The following is a 17,976-nucleotide window of genomic DNA, read 5'->3' as shown; positions in this document are numbered from 1 at the left end:
CACTGACGACGGATGGATGGATGAAGAAGATGTGGTACATATACACAATTGAATACTAGTCAGCCATAAAAAAGAATAAAATAATGTCATTCGCAGCAACATGGATGGAACTAGAGATTCTCATAGTAAGTGAATCAGGTCAGAAAGAGGAAGACAAATACCACATGATATCACTTAGACATGGAATCTAAAATATGGCACAGATGAGCCTCTCTACAGAACAGAAACAGACTCACAGATGTGGAGAGTAGACTGTGGTTGCCAAGGGGGAGGTGGAGGAAGTGGGGTGGACTTGGAGTTTTGGGTTAGGAGATGCAAACTATTACATGTAAAATGGATAAGCAATGAGAGGTCCTATTGTACAGCACAAGGGACTATATCCAATCTCTTGGGATGGAACATGATGGAAGATATTACGAGAAAAAGAATGCATATATATGTATAACTTGGTCACTATGCTGTGCAGCAGTAATTGGCACAAAACTGTAAATCAGTTATACTTTAATAATACATGTATATGTCATATATATATAAACAAAGCACCCAAGATCTGTGGACCAAACAGTCTTTTATATGTGTAATTGGCAAACCAGAAATAGAGAAGGGAAGGGGGCAAAAGAGATATATTTGAAAAAATAATGTCTTGAAAATACTTAACTAATGAAAGACATCAAACCATAGCTCCAAGAATCTCCATGAACCCAAGCAGGAAAAATTCAAATGAGGCCAGCCTAGACACATCATAGCCAAACCAAAAATGAAGAGAAAGTCTTAAAAGCAGCCAAGAGAAAAAGCATGTGGCAGCTGGCATCTCATCAGAAATAATAAAATCTACAAGACAATTCAAAGCCATCTCTAAAGTTGTGAAAAAAACCTATCAATCTGAAATTCTATACCAACAAAAATATCATTCAAAAGTAAAGGCAAAATAGCTATTCACAATAGCCAAGACATGAAAGCAACCTAAGTGCCCATGGATGGATGAACGGATGAAGAAAATGTGTTATATATACACAATGAAATATTACTCAGCCATAAAAAAGGATGAAATAATGCCATTTGCAGCAACATGATCAACCTAGATATCTTACTAAGTGAAGTAAACCAGAGAAAGACAAATATCACATGATATCACTTATATGTGGCATCTTTAAAAATGATACAAGTGAACTTATTTACAAAGTAGAACTAGAATCACAGACACAGAAAACCAACTTATGGTTACCAAAGGCAGGAGAGGAGAGAGATAAATTAGGAGTTTGGGATCAAAATATACTCACTACTATATATAAAATAGGTAACCAATAAGGACCTACTATATAGCACAGAGAACCATACTCAATATCTTGAAATAAAGGAAAAGAATCTGAAATAGACTATATATTATATATATAAATGAGTCACTTTGCTGTGTGCCTGAAACATACATCATAAATGCACTATATTTCAATGAACTTTTTTAAAAGACATTCCGTATGGTGCCCAGCACAGAGAAAGCACTAATTAAAAACAAAAACAAAATTAAAGGCAAAAATAAAGACAAGGCCAATAAAACAAAAACTAAGAGAATTCACTTCTAGCAAACCTACCTTAGGAGAAATGCTAAAGGAAGTAATTCAGGCCGAAGGGATATAATCCTAAAGGGAAAACCAAATCTAAAAGAAGCAATAAAGAGAAAAGAATGTATACATGTATGTGTAACTGGGTCACCATGCTGTACAGTAGAAAAAAAAAAAATATATATATATACATATAAATGATTTTTAAAAAAGAGTACTGGAAATGGTAGCCATGTGGATAAATATATTTTAAATTTTTAATTTCTATAAAAGTATATCAAGGGCTAAAGACAAAAATCATCTAAATCTTCTACGGGACTTATATGCAAAAGTGAAATACATGACAATGTACAAAGGGTATGAGGAAAAATGCTTTTGAAAGATTTTTACACTGTATGTGAAACAGTGTAATACTGACTTAAAAATGACAAGTAAAACAATGCATATTATAATGTGTGCAGAATCTACTAAAATTTTTTCCAAGTGTTATAACTAAAATAAAAGGAGATAAAATGTAATACAAGTATTCGATAAGCCTAAAAGAAGACAGAAAAAGAGGAACAAGAGCAGATGGAACAAATGAAAATCAAATACCAAGGTGGTAGGCTTAAACCCAGCCCCATCAACTGCATTAACTGTAAATGGCTTAACCACTCCAATAAATGGCAGAGACTGGCCAGACTAGACAAAATCAAAAGGTACAACTACAAGCTGTTTACAAAAATCATACATTAAACATAAAAATACAGATAGGTTCAAAGCAAAAGGACGAGAAAATATATTCTGTGCAGACATTAATCTCAAGAAAGCTAATGTAGCTATATGTCAGTTTTGGATAAAGGAGACTTCAAAATAAGGAATATTAACACACAGATGGAAACCTCATAATAATAAAATGTTCGATTCAGCATAAGGAAAGAAAAAAAAGCTTTTTTAGGTCACACCCATAGAAATATAACTGCCCAGGGATTGAATCTGAGCTGCAGTTTCAACCTATGCCATAGCTGTGGCAATAGCAGATCCTTTAATCCAGGGTGCCAGGCTGGGGATTGGACCCACGCCTCCACAGGGACCAAGACGCTGCAGTCGGATTCTTAACAGACTGTGCCACAGCGGACACTCTGAAAATTTAACAATACTAAGTAGAAATGTAGACATGGGAATTTGGCTTCCAAATCCCTGAGGGGTAGCAAAGAAAATCTTAGCTATTCAGCTAAAGAAAGAAACAAGAGGTGGGAAACATAAAAATGAAGCACCACTTACAGAACAGCAACAAAGAAGAGGCTGGCAGCAATATGATGAAATATTAGTTATTTCCAAAAAACTGTGAAAGCTTTAATTACCCTAGTTTGACAGAGGGAGCATAGCTTCACATTAAAAAGAACAAATAAAAAGAACAAATTCAAACAAGTGAAAACATGAGGATTTAAATAGCACAACTAACTTGCTTTAATACATTTAGAGCTTTGTACCCACCAAACAGAAACTATTCATTATATTCAAACTATGTAAATTTACAAAAATGTACACTGTATGTATATTTAAAAATTGACTATGAATTCTGTGGCCCTACAGAAAATCATAACAAACTCAAACACAGAAATCACACAAGCCACAGCCTCTGATCTCAATTTATGAAACTATTTTAGCACTGTAATTATGCCCATATTTAGGACTAGGCAAATGAAGCACAGAGAGATACAGCAACCTGCCCAAGATCAGATAACTAGTAAATAGCAGATTTGTGCTTTCTGGCATCCTGGCTCTGGATCCTGCAGTCTTTTCTTCTTTTTTTTTTTTTCTTCCATTTTTTTAGGGCCACAGTTGCAGCATATGGGAGTTCCCAGACTAGGGGTCTAATGGGAGGCTGTAGCCACCGCCTATGCCGCAGCCGCAGCCACAGCCACACAGGATCTGAGCGGCATCTGTACCCACAGGATCCTACAGTTTTAAGCACTGTGCTCCTTCTCAGGAAGTAGGAGCCATCTCCCCCCAACTACCTTAAAAAACTATAAAACTACAATAATTAAAATGTTATATTGAGCCACAACCAGGCAAACAGATAAGCAGAATAGAATTCATTTGCAATCCATGGACATGTGAACATTTGTTTGTGATGAAGATGTCACTGAGAAAACAATGTCTGTTTCATAAATGACAAACCACATGCAAGAAAAAAAGTTAAAACCTCTACCTCCCTTCATAAATTAAAAAAATTCTCATAAAGAATTATAATTAAAGAATGAAAGTATAAGATACTAGGCAATACAGATCTGAACAGAAAATACCATTTCTGTTTTAGATGAGAAAGGACTTTCTAAATAGGACAGAAACTTTGAAACTGTAAAGGAAGAGATGGATAGATTTAACTATATCATTAAAATGTGCACAATAATAGAAATTGCAAATAAACTTAAAAGTCAACCAGAGGAGGAGTTCCCATCGTGGCTCAGTGGTTAATGAACCCAACTAATATCCATGAGGATGCAGGTTTGATCCCTAGCCTTGCTCAGTGAATTAAGGATCCAGCGTTGCGGTGAGCTGTGGCATAGGTTGCAGACATGGCCCGGATCCAGTGTTGCTGTGGCTGTGGCGTAAGCTGGCAGCTGCAGCTCCTATTTGACCCCTAGCCTGGGAACTTCCATATGCCACAAGTGTGGCCTTAAAAAAACAAACAAACAAACAAATCAACCAGAGGAGTTCCAGTTGTGGCATGTTATGAACCCGACTAGTGTTCATGATGATGCAGGTTCAATCCCTGGTCTCCCTCAGCGGGTTAAGGATCCTGTGTTGCTGTGAGCTGTGATGTAGGGTGGCAGCTATATTCGCCCCCTAGCCTGGGAACTTCCATATGCCTTGGGTCTGGCCCTAAAAAGACAAAATAAATAAACAAAATAAAATAAAATACTGTTAGAAAGAAAGAAAGAAAGAAAGAAAGAAAGAAAGAAAGAAAGAAAGAAAGAAAGAAAGAAAGAAAGAAAGAAAGGAAGGAAGGAAGGAAGGAAGGAAGGAAGGAAGGAAGGAAGGTCTAAAATTCCTTGAATAGGTTAATACAGTGGAACAGCACACAGCCAGCAAAAAGAATCAAGTAGATCTACAGAGATAAAAAAATCTCCAAGATACATTAGGTAAAAAAATTAAACTATAGATAAAATGTGTTCTCAGGTTTTTTTGTTGTTGCTGTTATATTGCCTTTAAAAAGTGAAAGTAATGGAATTGGCAGAGAGAAGTCAGGAGTTCAGGGAAACAGGCTTTTCGCATTGTTTCAATTTTTACAACTCTTTTATAATCTCAAAGTAACGTTTAAGTGAGGGGAAGCAAATTCATTCCCATTCACTTTTGTGTCCTCCTTTCTAATATTTTCCCAAATCAGACATATTTCCAATTGTCTGCAAATATGATGTATTTTTATATAGTTCCTTCTTCATTACATCACAAAATTTTATTAGCTATCCAGTATTTCTTCAGTAGCTATCTAGGATTCCTGTGTCATTTCCATGTTATTATGTGTAACCATAATTTATCAATGTTGACAATTTGAGTTACAATTTATTTTTATTTGGCAAATATATTTGCTTTGTATGGAACACAGCAATGAACATCTCTGTACATGAGGGTTTTGCATCTTTTACATCAGTGCCTCGGCGTATTTTTTAAAGAGTTCTATGTCCAAGGACAAGAGTAATTTTAAGGCTGTCCGTGCACTGCACTACTGCTCTTCAAAAGGGTTATGTCCACTTACAATTCCACCTGCAGCATCCAATCACATCTGTTTCACCATGATCTTACACATCCTACATGCTACTCCTCACTTTCTGATTTTCCTTTAAATATTTTAGTTGATATAAAATATAGAAAGGTTGATTTGGGGGACATTCCCACTTCAGATATTTCTTTTTTTTGTTTGTTTGTTTTTGTTTTGTTTTGTTTTTTTGTCTTTTTTGTTGTAGTTGTTGTTATTGTTGCTATTTTTCTTGGGCCGCTCCTGCGGCATATGGAGGTTCCCAGGCTAGGGGTCCAATCGGAGCTGTAGCCACCAGCCTACGCCAGAGCCACAGCAACGCGGGATCCGAGCCGCGTCTGCAACCTACACCACAGCTCACGGCAACGCCGGATCGTTAACCCACTGAGCAAGGGCAGGGAGCGAACCCGCAACCTCATGGTTCCTAGTCGGATTCGTTAACCACTGCGCCACGACGGGAACTCCCCTCCACTTCAGATATTTCTAAAGCCATCACAAAAGAATCATCCAGCACTCTAAGGATATTCCTGAGCTTCTTTTTTTTTCTCGTAACAGGAAACTTCTAAATCGATTTTCCTAATTATGTATGAAAGTAATAAATGTTTACTGTAAAATAATTTTGACAATAAATCGCATAAAGAAAGAAGCAAACATTATGTAATCCCATCAGCCCAAAATAACCACCATTAAGATTTTGTTGTTTATCTTTATAGCTCTTTTTCTTACAGATATAGACACAAGTTGATTTTATTACATTACCACATTACAGTAGCTTTATGCACAATTATGCAACTTGCTTTTTATTACTTAACAACAGTTTATGGATATCTTCCTGAGCTAACAAATAGTTATCTACAAATCTAACTCCAATGGCTGCACAGTTGTTTGTTGTTGCCCATAAAAACCTTGTGCTAATCTATATGCAATGTATTTTACTGTTTTAGACGCATATCTTGCATGTTTACGGATATCAAATATTTACATGAGCATTGGTTATTTATATTTTTATTAGTTATCTGTTCCTGCCCACGGTCCTTTTTTTTTTTTTTTTCTTCTCATATTGACTGGGAAGAGTCCTCTGTATTTCAGGAGCGTTCAACACTTAACTCTGTAAGTTAGGACAACAGTATCACCTCTTGAGAGTCGGGGCTGTGAAGATTAAATCATCCAGGGTGTGACAGTGCCTAGTACAAAGCTGGCACATGGTTAATGCTAAAGCCTGTTTCCTTTAACCAAGATGGAGAAACAGGTCAGTTAAAGGACACACACACACGTACACAACACACACCAGCCACTGCTTTTTCTCAATGGCTTCTTGAACAACTATTCAAAACACCTCCCTCGGACTTCCTAAATCCTAGTTCCAGGTTCAGCACTCATTTTATTATTATTATTACATTGTGACATTAGGGATCTATTATTGACCTGCCCCTCCACCTCCCCATAGGAAGAAAGAGAGACAGAGAAAGGAAAGAATGGCTTTAATACCTACCATGCATGTTCCAGCTTCGTGGTAGGTCCCTGCCTGTCGCACACAACATACCTTCAACTTTACAGCCTCCTGGGCAGTGATATCCTGTCCCCAATTTACAGATGGGGAAGCCAGGGCACAGCTTTATTATCAGCTGTCAGGATTTAAATCCAACACCCATGAGCTGACTTCCCGGCCATGTTGCCTACCCTCCCATGGGGACACAGCTCTAGGCATCTTTTGGTTATTTTTATTTGCTTGTTTGTTTGTTTAGGGCCGCACTCACAACACATGAAAGTTCCCAGGCTAGGGGTCGAATCAGAGCTATAGCTGCCAGCCACAGCCATGGCATCACGGGATCACAGGTGCATCTGTGACCTACACCGAAGCTCATGGCAATGCTGGATCCCTGATCCACTGAGAGAGGGCAGGGATCAAACCTGCATCCTCATGGATATGAGTTGGGTTCATTCCCACTGCGCCACAAGGGGAACTCTAGGCATCCTCCTGTCATTCACCAGAGCCGCCACATGCTTACTCCGGGTAAGTGATCAACGCATTGAGATTAAAGCAGCATACAGACTAGCTGCTCTCTTTTAGAATTTGAGCCAGACAGAAAGAGGCCAAATCCTCTTTAAAAACCTCAGATGAATAAACTAGCATTCCCACGTTTTGGTAAATACCCCACAGAAACTATAAATATGTTCATTAAAAACAACAGCAGCATTAGGCTTAATAGCCAAAGATGACAAATAACCTGAATATCCATAAATGATATCCATAAAATGAATAAAGAAGTACCGTCATGCAACAACACGCTCTACGGCAAACGAGAACTAACAAATGACAACGATGCACAACTCGAGGCTCAATAGCACGCTGGGCAAAACTAAAAAGCGCAGAAGCGAGGACACACTGTACAATCCTGTGTCCCCAGGGTTCAAAAACGGTGTTAGAAGTCAGAGTGCTGAGACTTTTGCGGTGGCGCAAGGGGGCTCGGAAGCTGGGGGGTATTCTGGGCAGCTGTACGATTATGACTCATGCCCTTTTCTTTGTGTGCATGATTTTTAGGTTGGACTACCTAAAGGAAATTCCCATTCATGTAGGTCAAAACCGTCAAATATCAGCAATTGCATAAGGTTCAAAACACCCTCCAGTAAAGGAGAAAGCAAGCCTTGATCAGCAGACTGCTACCTCCCTGAACACCAGTCCAGACGCTCCTGCAGCTTCTGACCCTGTTTCATGCTCCTCTGCCTTCAATGGAGACAGAATAACAACCCGTCCATCACTTGGGTGGGACAATTTTTCACAGTCACATGCTGAGAGTCTGGGAGGAAGCCGTGCCCGGGTTCCACAGCCCCAGCTGCTCCTCGCTTCCTGCTCACCCGAGCCGGGCATCCCCAAGCCCTGTGCCAATCCCTTCTTCATGGTGCACCAGTGTTTCTAACGCACCCGCAGAACCTCGAGATTATATTTTTTAAAGAAGCAATATTACTAAGAGGATGTTCATACTTAAAAACACTATCATAGGAGTTCCTGTCATGGCGCAGTGGTTAACGAATCCGACTAGGAACCATGAGGTTGCGGGTTCGATCCCTGGCCTTGTTCAGTGAGTTAAGGATCTGGCATTGCCATGAGCTGCAGTGTAGGTTGCAGACGCGGCTCAGATCCCACGTTGCTGTAGCTCTGGCGTAGGCCAGCGGCTATGGCTCCCATTGGACCCCTAGCCTGGGAACCTCCATATGCCGCAGGAGCAGCCCAAGAAATGGCAAAAAGGACAAAAACAAACAAACAAACAAACAACAACCAAAAAAACCCCACTATCATAGAAAAATAGAGGTACAGAGCTCTTATGAGCCTTGTGGGCATCATAAAAGGCATAACCTTATCTTATCTTTATAACTAATTGAGATAACTTTATCCAGCTAGGAAACTCCTGGGCTTTTTGTGGCATTCTAAGCATTTCTTTCCCTGTGCAAAAACATCATCAATTCTCAGAATTCTCGGTACAGCCGACTCATTTTACAGTGGCAAATAATATTTCAAACAGAAGGATGCTCCATTTATCAGATGACAAAGCAGATGCCTTCCCAGGCGGGGGAGAAGCACAGGGCATGCTTGGTCCAGCACGTACCACCTGGGGGTGGTGAGAGTGTCTGATGAAAAGAAAGAGCTGTGTCTGCCCCAGGCTTCTAGCAGAACGCTGTATGATGAACATGGGCTTGGAAGTAAATGATGGGAACACAGTGTTTTCCTTACACATTATCTAATGCAGTTATGCCACTAACACTTTTTTTTTTTGGTTTTTTTTTTTTTTTTTTTTTTTTTTTTTTTTTGCCTTTTCTAGGGCTGCTCCTGTGGCAGGCATATGGAGGTTCCCAGGCTAGGGGTCTAATCGGAGCTGTTGCTGCTGGCCTACGCCTGAGCCACAGCAACACCAGATCCAAGCTGTGTCTGTGACCTACACCACAGCTCACAGCAACACCAGATCCTTAACCCACTGAGCAAGGCCAGGGATCAAACCCGCAACCTCATGGTTCCTAGTCAGATTCGTTAACCACTGCTCCACGACGGGAACTCCGCCACTAACTCATTTGATTCAATGTCCTAGAATCACAGTTGTGAAAGGCCAGCTGTTTATTGCCATTGAGAAGCTACAGAACTGAGACCAGTCCCTTCCACCACATAGCAGCCCACACTGCAATATGGAAGGAGAGCTCACTGAATGAACCCGTGGCAAGCTACCTCACTTACTGCAGGCTAAAAGGAATCGTCTGAAGTATATTTAAAGGAGTTTGTTATTTTACAGAAATCAGTAGTGAGTCCTTTATAATAAGAGCATGTTATTATAATTACCTATGGCATGTCCCTTTCATGTAGGTTGTGGATTCATCGTAATAAAAGGATAATAATAATCACATTGCCACTTGCTGAGCTCTAGGTTAATCCTCACAAGCCTTATGTCCAAGGATGCTGGTTAATATTCCTGTTGAACAGATGGGGAAACACATACTGAAGCCAGATAAATACCTGGCTAAAAGGCTCACACCACTAAGGGGCCATGCCAGGATTCAAGCCCCCAGTCGGTAACCCAAGGCCCAAGGCCAAGACTGTAACCACTTCGCCACCCTGCCCTTCTTAGGACACCACGTATAATTAATAGGAATTCACAGGAGTAGGGAGAAGACAGCTAATTGTTGGTATATGTACCACAGGCACTGACAGCACCTTATTTAAAAGAATGAAATGAGGAGTTCCCGTCGTAGCGCAGTGGTTAAAGAATCCGACTAGGAACCATGAGGTTGCAGGTTCGATTCCTGGCCTTGCTCAGCGGGTTAAGGATCCGGCATTGCCATGAGCTGTGGTGTAGGTCACAGACGCGGCTCAGATCTCGCGTTGCTGTGGCTGTGGCGTAGGCCAGTGGCTACAGCTCTGATTAGACTCCTAGCCTGGGAATCTCCATATGCTGCAGGAGCCACCCTACAAAAGGCAAAAAGACAAAAAAAAAAAAAAAAAAGAATGAAATGAAGGGGGAATTATCTCCATTTCCCACAGGAAGAAACTGAGCTTTAGCGATTTGAGGCAACTTGCTGGTTCGTGGCAGAGCCAAATTCTAACACAGATCTGCCTGGCTCCAAAGCCCGTGGTCTGTCACTTACACTTTGCCTCAAACAGCTCTGTAGAGCGCAAGCAAAGTTATTTCATGTGCATGAGTTTGATAGAATAGACGTTTGCAACAGCAGCTACTGGGTCCCAGAACTGCAGGGAATATGCAGAATGTTTCCTTCCGTCCCACAGACTCTACCTCCAAGAGCAGCGGTCCTGCTGCTGGCAGGGGGCAGCTCTGCCATCTCAACACAGAGCCCCACGCTTGCCACCAACGGAGAAGGACAGTGCCAGGCCACTAAAGGGAATTGGTGCTGCCGCAACCTGGGGGTGACACCTGTCATTCCACCCATGGTCCCCGTGGCTCTACCTAAAGATGGGGGTTTGGGAAGGACAGTCTCCTGTGTGCCAGAAAAGAGAAAATAACCGGAGGCGACCAACCCTTGACCACAAGAGGGTCCCGAGCTCCGCAAACTGCACACAAGTAGTTCCCGAAGGTGATGGACAGAAGGCTCACCTGTTGAAATGGAAGATTCCTGGGCTCTACTCTAGGGGTTGATGCAGTTAGGTCTGAACTGAGCCCCAGGTAATTCGGGAAGCCTTGCTCTGGATGGACGCAGAAGATTCAGGCCTATAAACATGACCGAGAGAAACGAGGTGCCACCTGCGGAGCTCTCAGGCAGCACCAACCATGCCAGGCCCAGGTGGGAGGGCAGGGAAGACAAAGACAGCAGAGACGCAGTCTCCAGACCAGGTGTGTAACCTGCCCGACAAGCGGAATAATCTCGGGTTCCTGAGAGCACCGTGGGGCCCAGGGGCAGCAGCACAGCTGTGCACGGAGGAAACAGGCCCTATGTGCCCAAGGGAACAGCCACTCCCCACCCCCCGACCCCCCACCGGGCACAGATCTGATCACGGTGCTGTTTTGTTTAGTTAGTGCTTCCAAGGGAACCTCCACCCTTCCAGGCAGGGCCCCCCAGAGACCATCCGCGTGCTTGTTCCAGGCTCATTTCCTGCCTCTCTTACCACCCCCTCAAAACCCGCACTCTGGGCTCAGGCCCCACGTAGTGCCCTGATCCCAGCCAAAATGTGCCTCCTGCTCCAGGACGCTCCATCTGCAGGAACATCTTTGGGCCCAAGCACCCTGCACTGCTCAAGACTCAGGTGAGACGGCAGCTCTAAAAAGCCTTGCCTGGCACTTGTCTCCTTCTTCTGCTTCCTCCCAAGACTCATCAACTCCTCCTCCACGTCAGTAAAACGGAGGACAGACTCTGTTCCAACCACCATAACCATCCCCTGCCTAGAGTCCTAAACTGGCCTCTTACAGGGAATAAAGAAAGATGTGTGCCTGTCAGTATTCCAAAAACCCACCTGACAGCCAGTGCCCTCAAGCAAGTCACCTGGATGGGCTAAAAATGCCAAGTTTCCCGCTGTATGATTGGAATAACACAAACTCAAGTTTACTAACGAGGGGGAAAGAAAACGACTACCCGGGCAGGCACCTAGAAAAGGCCAAGGACGCATCTGTCAACCACAGGAATGAGAAAAGAGGAATGTTTGGAGGCAAAACTCTCAAGACCAATGATTACGATCGCACCGGGAAAAATAACAAATAGCGGTGCGTTGTGCGCTTGCTCTGCTCGGAGGCCCCAGCCTTCCTCCCTGCATCTTCCCAGCACCTGGCACAGGCCTCCTGCACAGGCAGTGCTCAAAGAAGGATGCTGGGTTCCCTGACAGCCTGGCATCCTGAGTAGACAGACTCCCGGCTCCCGGAGGGGCAGGGCCATGGCAGACAGGGAGCCTCCAGGGGCCACAGGGAGGGAGAGAGAAGGAGGGAGGGATGGAGGAACAGGGGGCAACAGGCAGCTCACACTCCCCTCGCCTCCCCTGACCCCAGCATTTCAGACTGTCATCCAATTCCAGGGTCCTTTCTGCAATGCAATAAATACAGGTCCTTTCTGCTGAATTCTTTTTCATTTTCAGGCCTCACCTGCAGCATATGGAAGTTCCTGGGCCAGGGGTCAAATTGGAGCTGCAGCTGTGCCCTACACCATAGCCTGTGGCAATATCAGATCCTTAATGCACTGAGCCACCACAGGAGCTCCGGGTTCTCCGATTTAAATGATGTCCTCGAGGCCGATGGCCAGCAGCAGCAGGACAAAGCAGCACTGGCTCCTTCACGCTCTTACCAGCAGCTTCCTCACCACATCATGGCCTCTGGGCTCAGAAGACCCCCCAGCATCTGCCACAAGCACAACCCCACTGCTCAGGGAATGGGAGCCACGATGGCAACCTCCACCCTTGAGGGGTCACCCTGAGAGTCTGATTTTAGGACTCGAGTGACATCTCTCCCCACACACGAGTCCAGGCTGTGCACTTGCTTCTCTGGAGAATAAGGGGCCACCTAAGGCTTCTAGGAGGTGGTCACTTTGGTTCTGATCCGGAAGCCTGGTGCTGGACATGGTCTAGCTCAGCCGCTTAGGGATGGGGTTGGGGTAACTGCCTGTTTGGAAGCACCTTACGCCTCTTGCTGAGGATCTGCAGGCAAGTTACTTAGCCTTTCTAAACCTTGATCTCCTTATTTGTGAAGTGGGGAAAAGGAAGAGGATCCCCTCCAGGGAAACGAGGCTTAAAAGATATCACGGCAGAGAGCGAGCCCTCGACGGACCAACCCTGGCTGCGGCTATTTCTTTGAAGCACTTCAGTGGGGTGACTGAGAGTCCAGACCACGTGGCTGGAGCATCAAGACTGAGACCTCTGCGCCCTTCCCAGCTCTGTGATGCAGGCATCTCTCCATCTGTCTGTGCTACAGATTCTTCATCCATGAGCAGAAATAAAAATACACCCCCTTCACCAGAGGTGTGTCGGGTTCGATGGCATATGCGATTGTTTTCATTAGTGCCAGGCACATAGTAAGTGTTCAATAAATGGTAGTTTTTCTACTGGAGACAGTAGTAAAAATGGAAGCAGAGTAGCATCAGTGTCCACGTGCCACTGGTCATGGGGCCATTACACTGTGGTTGTGGGGCCTCCTTGCTTCCAAACTGCGCTTGCTTAGCAAGGTCAAGTGCTGGCTCTGGCAGGTACAGAAACACTCATGGAATCTCTGTTGGGTCTTGGTGGCAGCAGCATGGAGGAGGCCCATGGGTGATCCCTCTCTCTGCTCTGCTTACAGTCCCTAAGTAAGAGCAAAGAGGCCTTGAAGCCCTTAAGCCACACAGGACTAAATTCAACCTCAAAGCTATACATCGTACCTGGATTTTTCCTAAGCATGGACTCCTCAAACTAATTAATGTCCTGTTAGGTTAAACTTTATGTGCTAGCCTGGCTTTGCATTACTTGTTACTAATTTTCTTCTCAGTGACTAGAGCTTCTCAGGCAGGACTGAGCACCTACCAGGTGATCTATGGTGAGCATCCTCTTGGAATTCTGCACATCAAACCTCAGTACTAAACCTGATCTAAGGATGGAGAACTGATTCCTTAAGAGAACAAGAGGAACAGTATATCCTACTACCCCTGGGTCCAAAAATGCACTTCATCAGTATTAGCTTCAAATCTACGGGAGCAGGTAGGCACTGGGTGGTGGGATTCTACTCTCAGGCAGCGTAAATTTGATCAGAGCACAGGTCCATTTGGGGTGATGTTTCCCCAGAGGCACAAGCTTGCCAAGAAGTAAGGTATCCCCCTAAAAAGGCTTATTCGCTTATCCTGAGAAATAGCATAGATATACTAACAAGAACCAAATAATATCAGCTAAGTTGGGCCCAAGAGCAGAGAAACTGGATTCAGCATGCCCAGGGGGACTTTCTAAGCCTATTGGGGTAAAGCCCTGCTCCTGAGACTACCATCTTCACCGAGCAGAGGTGGGTACACGCCACTGAAGCTTGCCCTCAGACCAGCACCAGCAAAAGGAAGAATAAAACCCCCCCCCACCAAAGTCAGCCTCTGTTATCTTGCCAGAAGCTTATCTGAGAAAACAAAGGGTCATCTGTATCTGCGTGCTCCAAGCCAGTCCTTCCGGAAGTGGTTATCTGCCTGCTGATAACAGCATCTGAGCATCTGAGATTCCCACCCAGGAAGTCCGGCACTGGGCATATCAGAGCTGGTCTTTGCATGTAAAAGAGCCACAGGTTGGGCATGCCACTAATATTTCCAATTTGCTATGAAACCAGGGAATCATCCAAAAATGCTGTCAGTGCCCAAGTGTATCCCTTCGGGCAACAGTGGACCCCCCCATTGAGTAATTAGTACACAGGGGAAATTTGGAGAATATAAACTGCCTGGTTTTTAAATAACATCCTTAGAGGAAACAAGAAGCACATAAAAAGATCATTATCAAACTTTCAAATCCACTGCACGAACCATTCATTATATATTTGTAAACATTTCATAAATGTTTGGGGGGGCTATCTGAAGAAATATCTGGAAATACAAATACTTACATATTATTGGACCCCTTTTTTAATCTGAAGACTCCCAGAGGCAATCAAAACGAGCCAGCTGAAAAGCCAACCTCACTTTCTTTCAGCATTCCTCACACATTCACCCAACAAATGGTAAATTTACTGTGCACTGAACACTATTCCATCATTTCCATCACACAATAATTGAAGGGGGATTAGCCTGTCCACCAATTGGAAACTGCCCCCATCTGACCACAAGGCAAGTACTAGTTTTCCCGTATATTCCAAAGGTAGAAAAACAGACTAAGAGGAGGGAAAAGTGTTTTCTGTTTTCCCAAGTGCATCAGGACCCAACCAAAGTTCCCTTTCCTTCTTCCCAGTGAATAACACTAGTGTTTACTGAGAAGCCGGGAGAGAGGGCTTTTCTGCATCTGGGGGAGCTCACCGCTTTTTCTGATGGTGTGACTAAATACTCTGGATGCCTTCAGTCCTTCCTAAAGGAAAACATGCAAGAAAGGACATTTCTTTCCATGTGCATACCCTGGACTGCACAGAACAGAAGTCATCTCACAGCCTCCCACCTGCCACCAATGGCTCCAGATTTGGGGCAGACATCCAGAGGGGCTTCCTGTTTGGAAATGGCTCAGTGGGCTTTAAAAACAAAAAACCCTGGCAAATCCAGAAAGTTCAGGCAACTTGAATATATTTTAAATGTCTGAAAATCGGCATGGGTAGAGGAGAGAGAACCTGACCTCCTAATGGAGAGAGAATTGGAGATGTGTGAGTGCCTAGGTGACAGGAGATGACCAGGGGCTGTGCGCTGGGTCTGAGCAGGTGTTCTGGGCTTGGATCTGAAAGGCAAGAGACACGACAGCTCCCTGCTGCTTGGACCTGGGAGGCAGGTGGGCGGCGGGTCGGGTGGGCGGGGAGGGGGGGTGCAATGGGGCTCAGACGTCTCTGAAAGAAGCTGCGCCAGAGCCCCAGCCTCTTTCCCAGACCGCTATTTCCAGGTACGCGCCGCTCAGGGCCCTCGGGGCACTTCGCTGCAGCCCTGAGAGGACAGGGACTCAGCACAGAGCTGCAGGCGTACGGAGCCCACACCTCAGGCTGCAGCCCCCGCCTCGTGAGCCTCCGCAGCAACAGTTTTCCAGCCGTGGAAATACGGCAAAGGTCTCCTGGGGAAACGGTCACCAGGACCCCGGGCGCCAAAGCAGAGACACGAAAGGAGACCGAGCCTGGCCCTGGGCACCGCGGGGGGCAATGAGAGAGGCAGCCTGGAGCAAAGACTGCAAACGTCGGGCTCCTCGGGAGATCACACATCGGGAGAAACTTCCCGAGGGCGCCAGCGAGGCTGCCGGCGAGGGTGCGCGTCCGCGTCCCGGGAAGCAGCCCTGGATCCTCGGGCAGTTGGTGCGGAGCCGGCGAAAGGCGCAGGCGAGGAACGCGAGCGGCGGCCGGACCCGCTCGCCGGCGCCATGGGGGTGTCAGGGGCAGGTCTCAGCCCCGCGCGCGTGGATCCCTTCGCTCGCAGAGTCCCATGAAGGAGGGTCTTTTTTGATCCCCTAGGGCACACTCGGGGCCCTGGGCGTGGAGGGGCCCTCGAATCCAGGCCCGGCGGGATTTGGCAAACTTGGGGCGCAGGGATGTTCGATCCGCGGGTCCCCGACTCCGTGCGCTCCCTCCCGCGGCGCGCCACTACTTACACGAAGACCCCGAAAAGCAGGGCTCGGACCCCGATCTCGATGGCCAGTTCTCGCATGGTGCGGCTGGAGCAGCTCCCGCGGCGGCGGCGGCGGCGGTGGCGGCGGCGGCTGGTGCTCTCGGCGGCTCCCGCAGCTCGGCCAGCGCCGGCTCGCCAGACCCGGGCGGCGAGGGAGGCGCGCTCCAGGCCGCGGGCGGGGGCGGGAGGCGGGAGGCGGGCGCCGGGAGGGGGCGGGCGGGCGGCGGATCGGGGCTCAGCCCAAACCTCCCGCCTCAGGCTCGGGGGCTCGCGGACGCCGAGATGACAGCTCCCGATGCTCCCCGCCCCACGGCCCCGCGCCAAGCGGGAGGCGCCTCCGGGACTCCCCGCTCCCCGGCGCCGGGCGCCGCCTCCGCGCCCCGGGCCCGCGCCGTGCACTCGCTGTCAGGCGAGGGGAAGCCCGGGGAAGCCCGGCCGCCGCCGCCGCCGCCCCTGCACGCTCCTCGGCTCCCCTGCCAGTGGGCGGCCCCCGGGCTCCGCGCCGGGGCAGCGCTCGTTGGGTCTCTGTCTGCGGCCCCTCTGCGTCTCCTGGCTCGGCCGGCCTCAGGCTCTCGGCTCCGGTCACTTGTTCCCTGGCACACGCACGCACGTGGGCAGGTAGTAGGAGAGCGCTTTGGGGATTCTCTCAGGCTCTGGGCAGCCCTGGCACCCACTGTTCCTGCTGAGCAGCGCAGCCTTCCTCCCGTTTTCTGCCCTTCCTACATCTTTCCAACCTGGATTCCCACCCCCACCCCACCTCCCCGCCCCAGGAAGTTCCCCCGAGATCACTCGCAGTCTTTGCTTTGCGCTTAGAAGAGCCAGGCAGACTTGAGGGTCCCGGCACAGACTGAAGGCAAAGGGGAACTTAGGTCCTGGCCATGCCACCAGCGCCAGGCCAGAGGCGCACCCCTGCCCCAGCCGCCAGCAGCTTTGGACTAGGATGTGAAATGTGAAAGGGGGGGGGGGGGAAGCCTGGAACAGTCCCTACCCCGGCGGGGGGTCAGAGTCCCTCAGGGAAGACACAGCACTGTCGCCAGCACCTGAGGCAGTAGGGGCTGCAGGTAGGACCAGGAGCCTCATCCTCAGGGTTCAGGATCAAAGGCCAGATCCTCTCCGTTGGCCTGAGGGTCAAGACCTCAAGCCAGAGCCCAGCGAAGACGTTTTCGCTCTGCTTTCCCATCACCGGTCAGGATTATGCATATTTCTCAGAATTTGAACTTCTTGCCTTTACTAATTTAAACCAAATGGACAGTCAAGATGCAAAACTCGCATTAACCTTAACTATTAGGTTGTCCCTAGAGAGCCCAGACCTCCCCTGGGTTTTGTAAGCAGGGAAAGTGGATTAGAAGGTGGTTCCTGAGAATACGGAGCCATAGCTCAGCCTTAGATGAGAGCTACTGGAGGAGAAAGAAGACCTTAGGAGGAGGGCTTAGGCATCAGCAAAGGGCAAACAGACCATGCCTCCCAAAGGAC

The 17,976-nt window shown here is 46.7% G+C and overlaps 1 protein-coding gene across 14 annotated transcripts in view; it reads right to left on the bottom strand.

Moving 5' to 3' along the window:
* The window catches only part of PLPP4 (phospholipid phosphatase 4), a 542,787-nt gene that overhangs the window by 323,500 nt on the left and 201,311 nt on the right, over nt 1-17,976 (bottom strand). For 7 of the 14 annotated variants that reach the window (XR_014827038.1, XM_084995735.1, XM_084995726.1 and 4 more), the window contains exon 1: nt 16,487-16,645. The exons of the other annotated variants lie outside the window; for them this stretch is intronic. Coding sequence is in view for 6 of the 7 variants with exons in the window: in XM_084995735.1 (XP_084851861.1) it covers nt 16,487-16,542 (56 nt within the window). In the remaining variant the exon portion in view is untranslated. Of the gene's footprint in view, nt 1-16,486; nt 16,646-17,976 lie in introns of those variants that run through there. 14 annotated transcript variants of the gene reach the window in all.

The sequence above is a fragment of the Sus scrofa genome, chromosome 14, assembly GCF_054392235.1.
Source record: "Sus scrofa isolate SSC_HxYL_T2T_F1_AM1 chromosome 14, Sscrofa_HxYL_maternal_Yorkshire_Landrace_v2.0, whole genome shotgun sequence".
Classification (NCBI taxonomy): domain Eukaryota; kingdom Metazoa; phylum Chordata; class Mammalia; order Artiodactyla; family Suidae; genus Sus; species Sus scrofa.
This window is presented reverse-complemented; position numbering and strand designations above follow the sequence as displayed.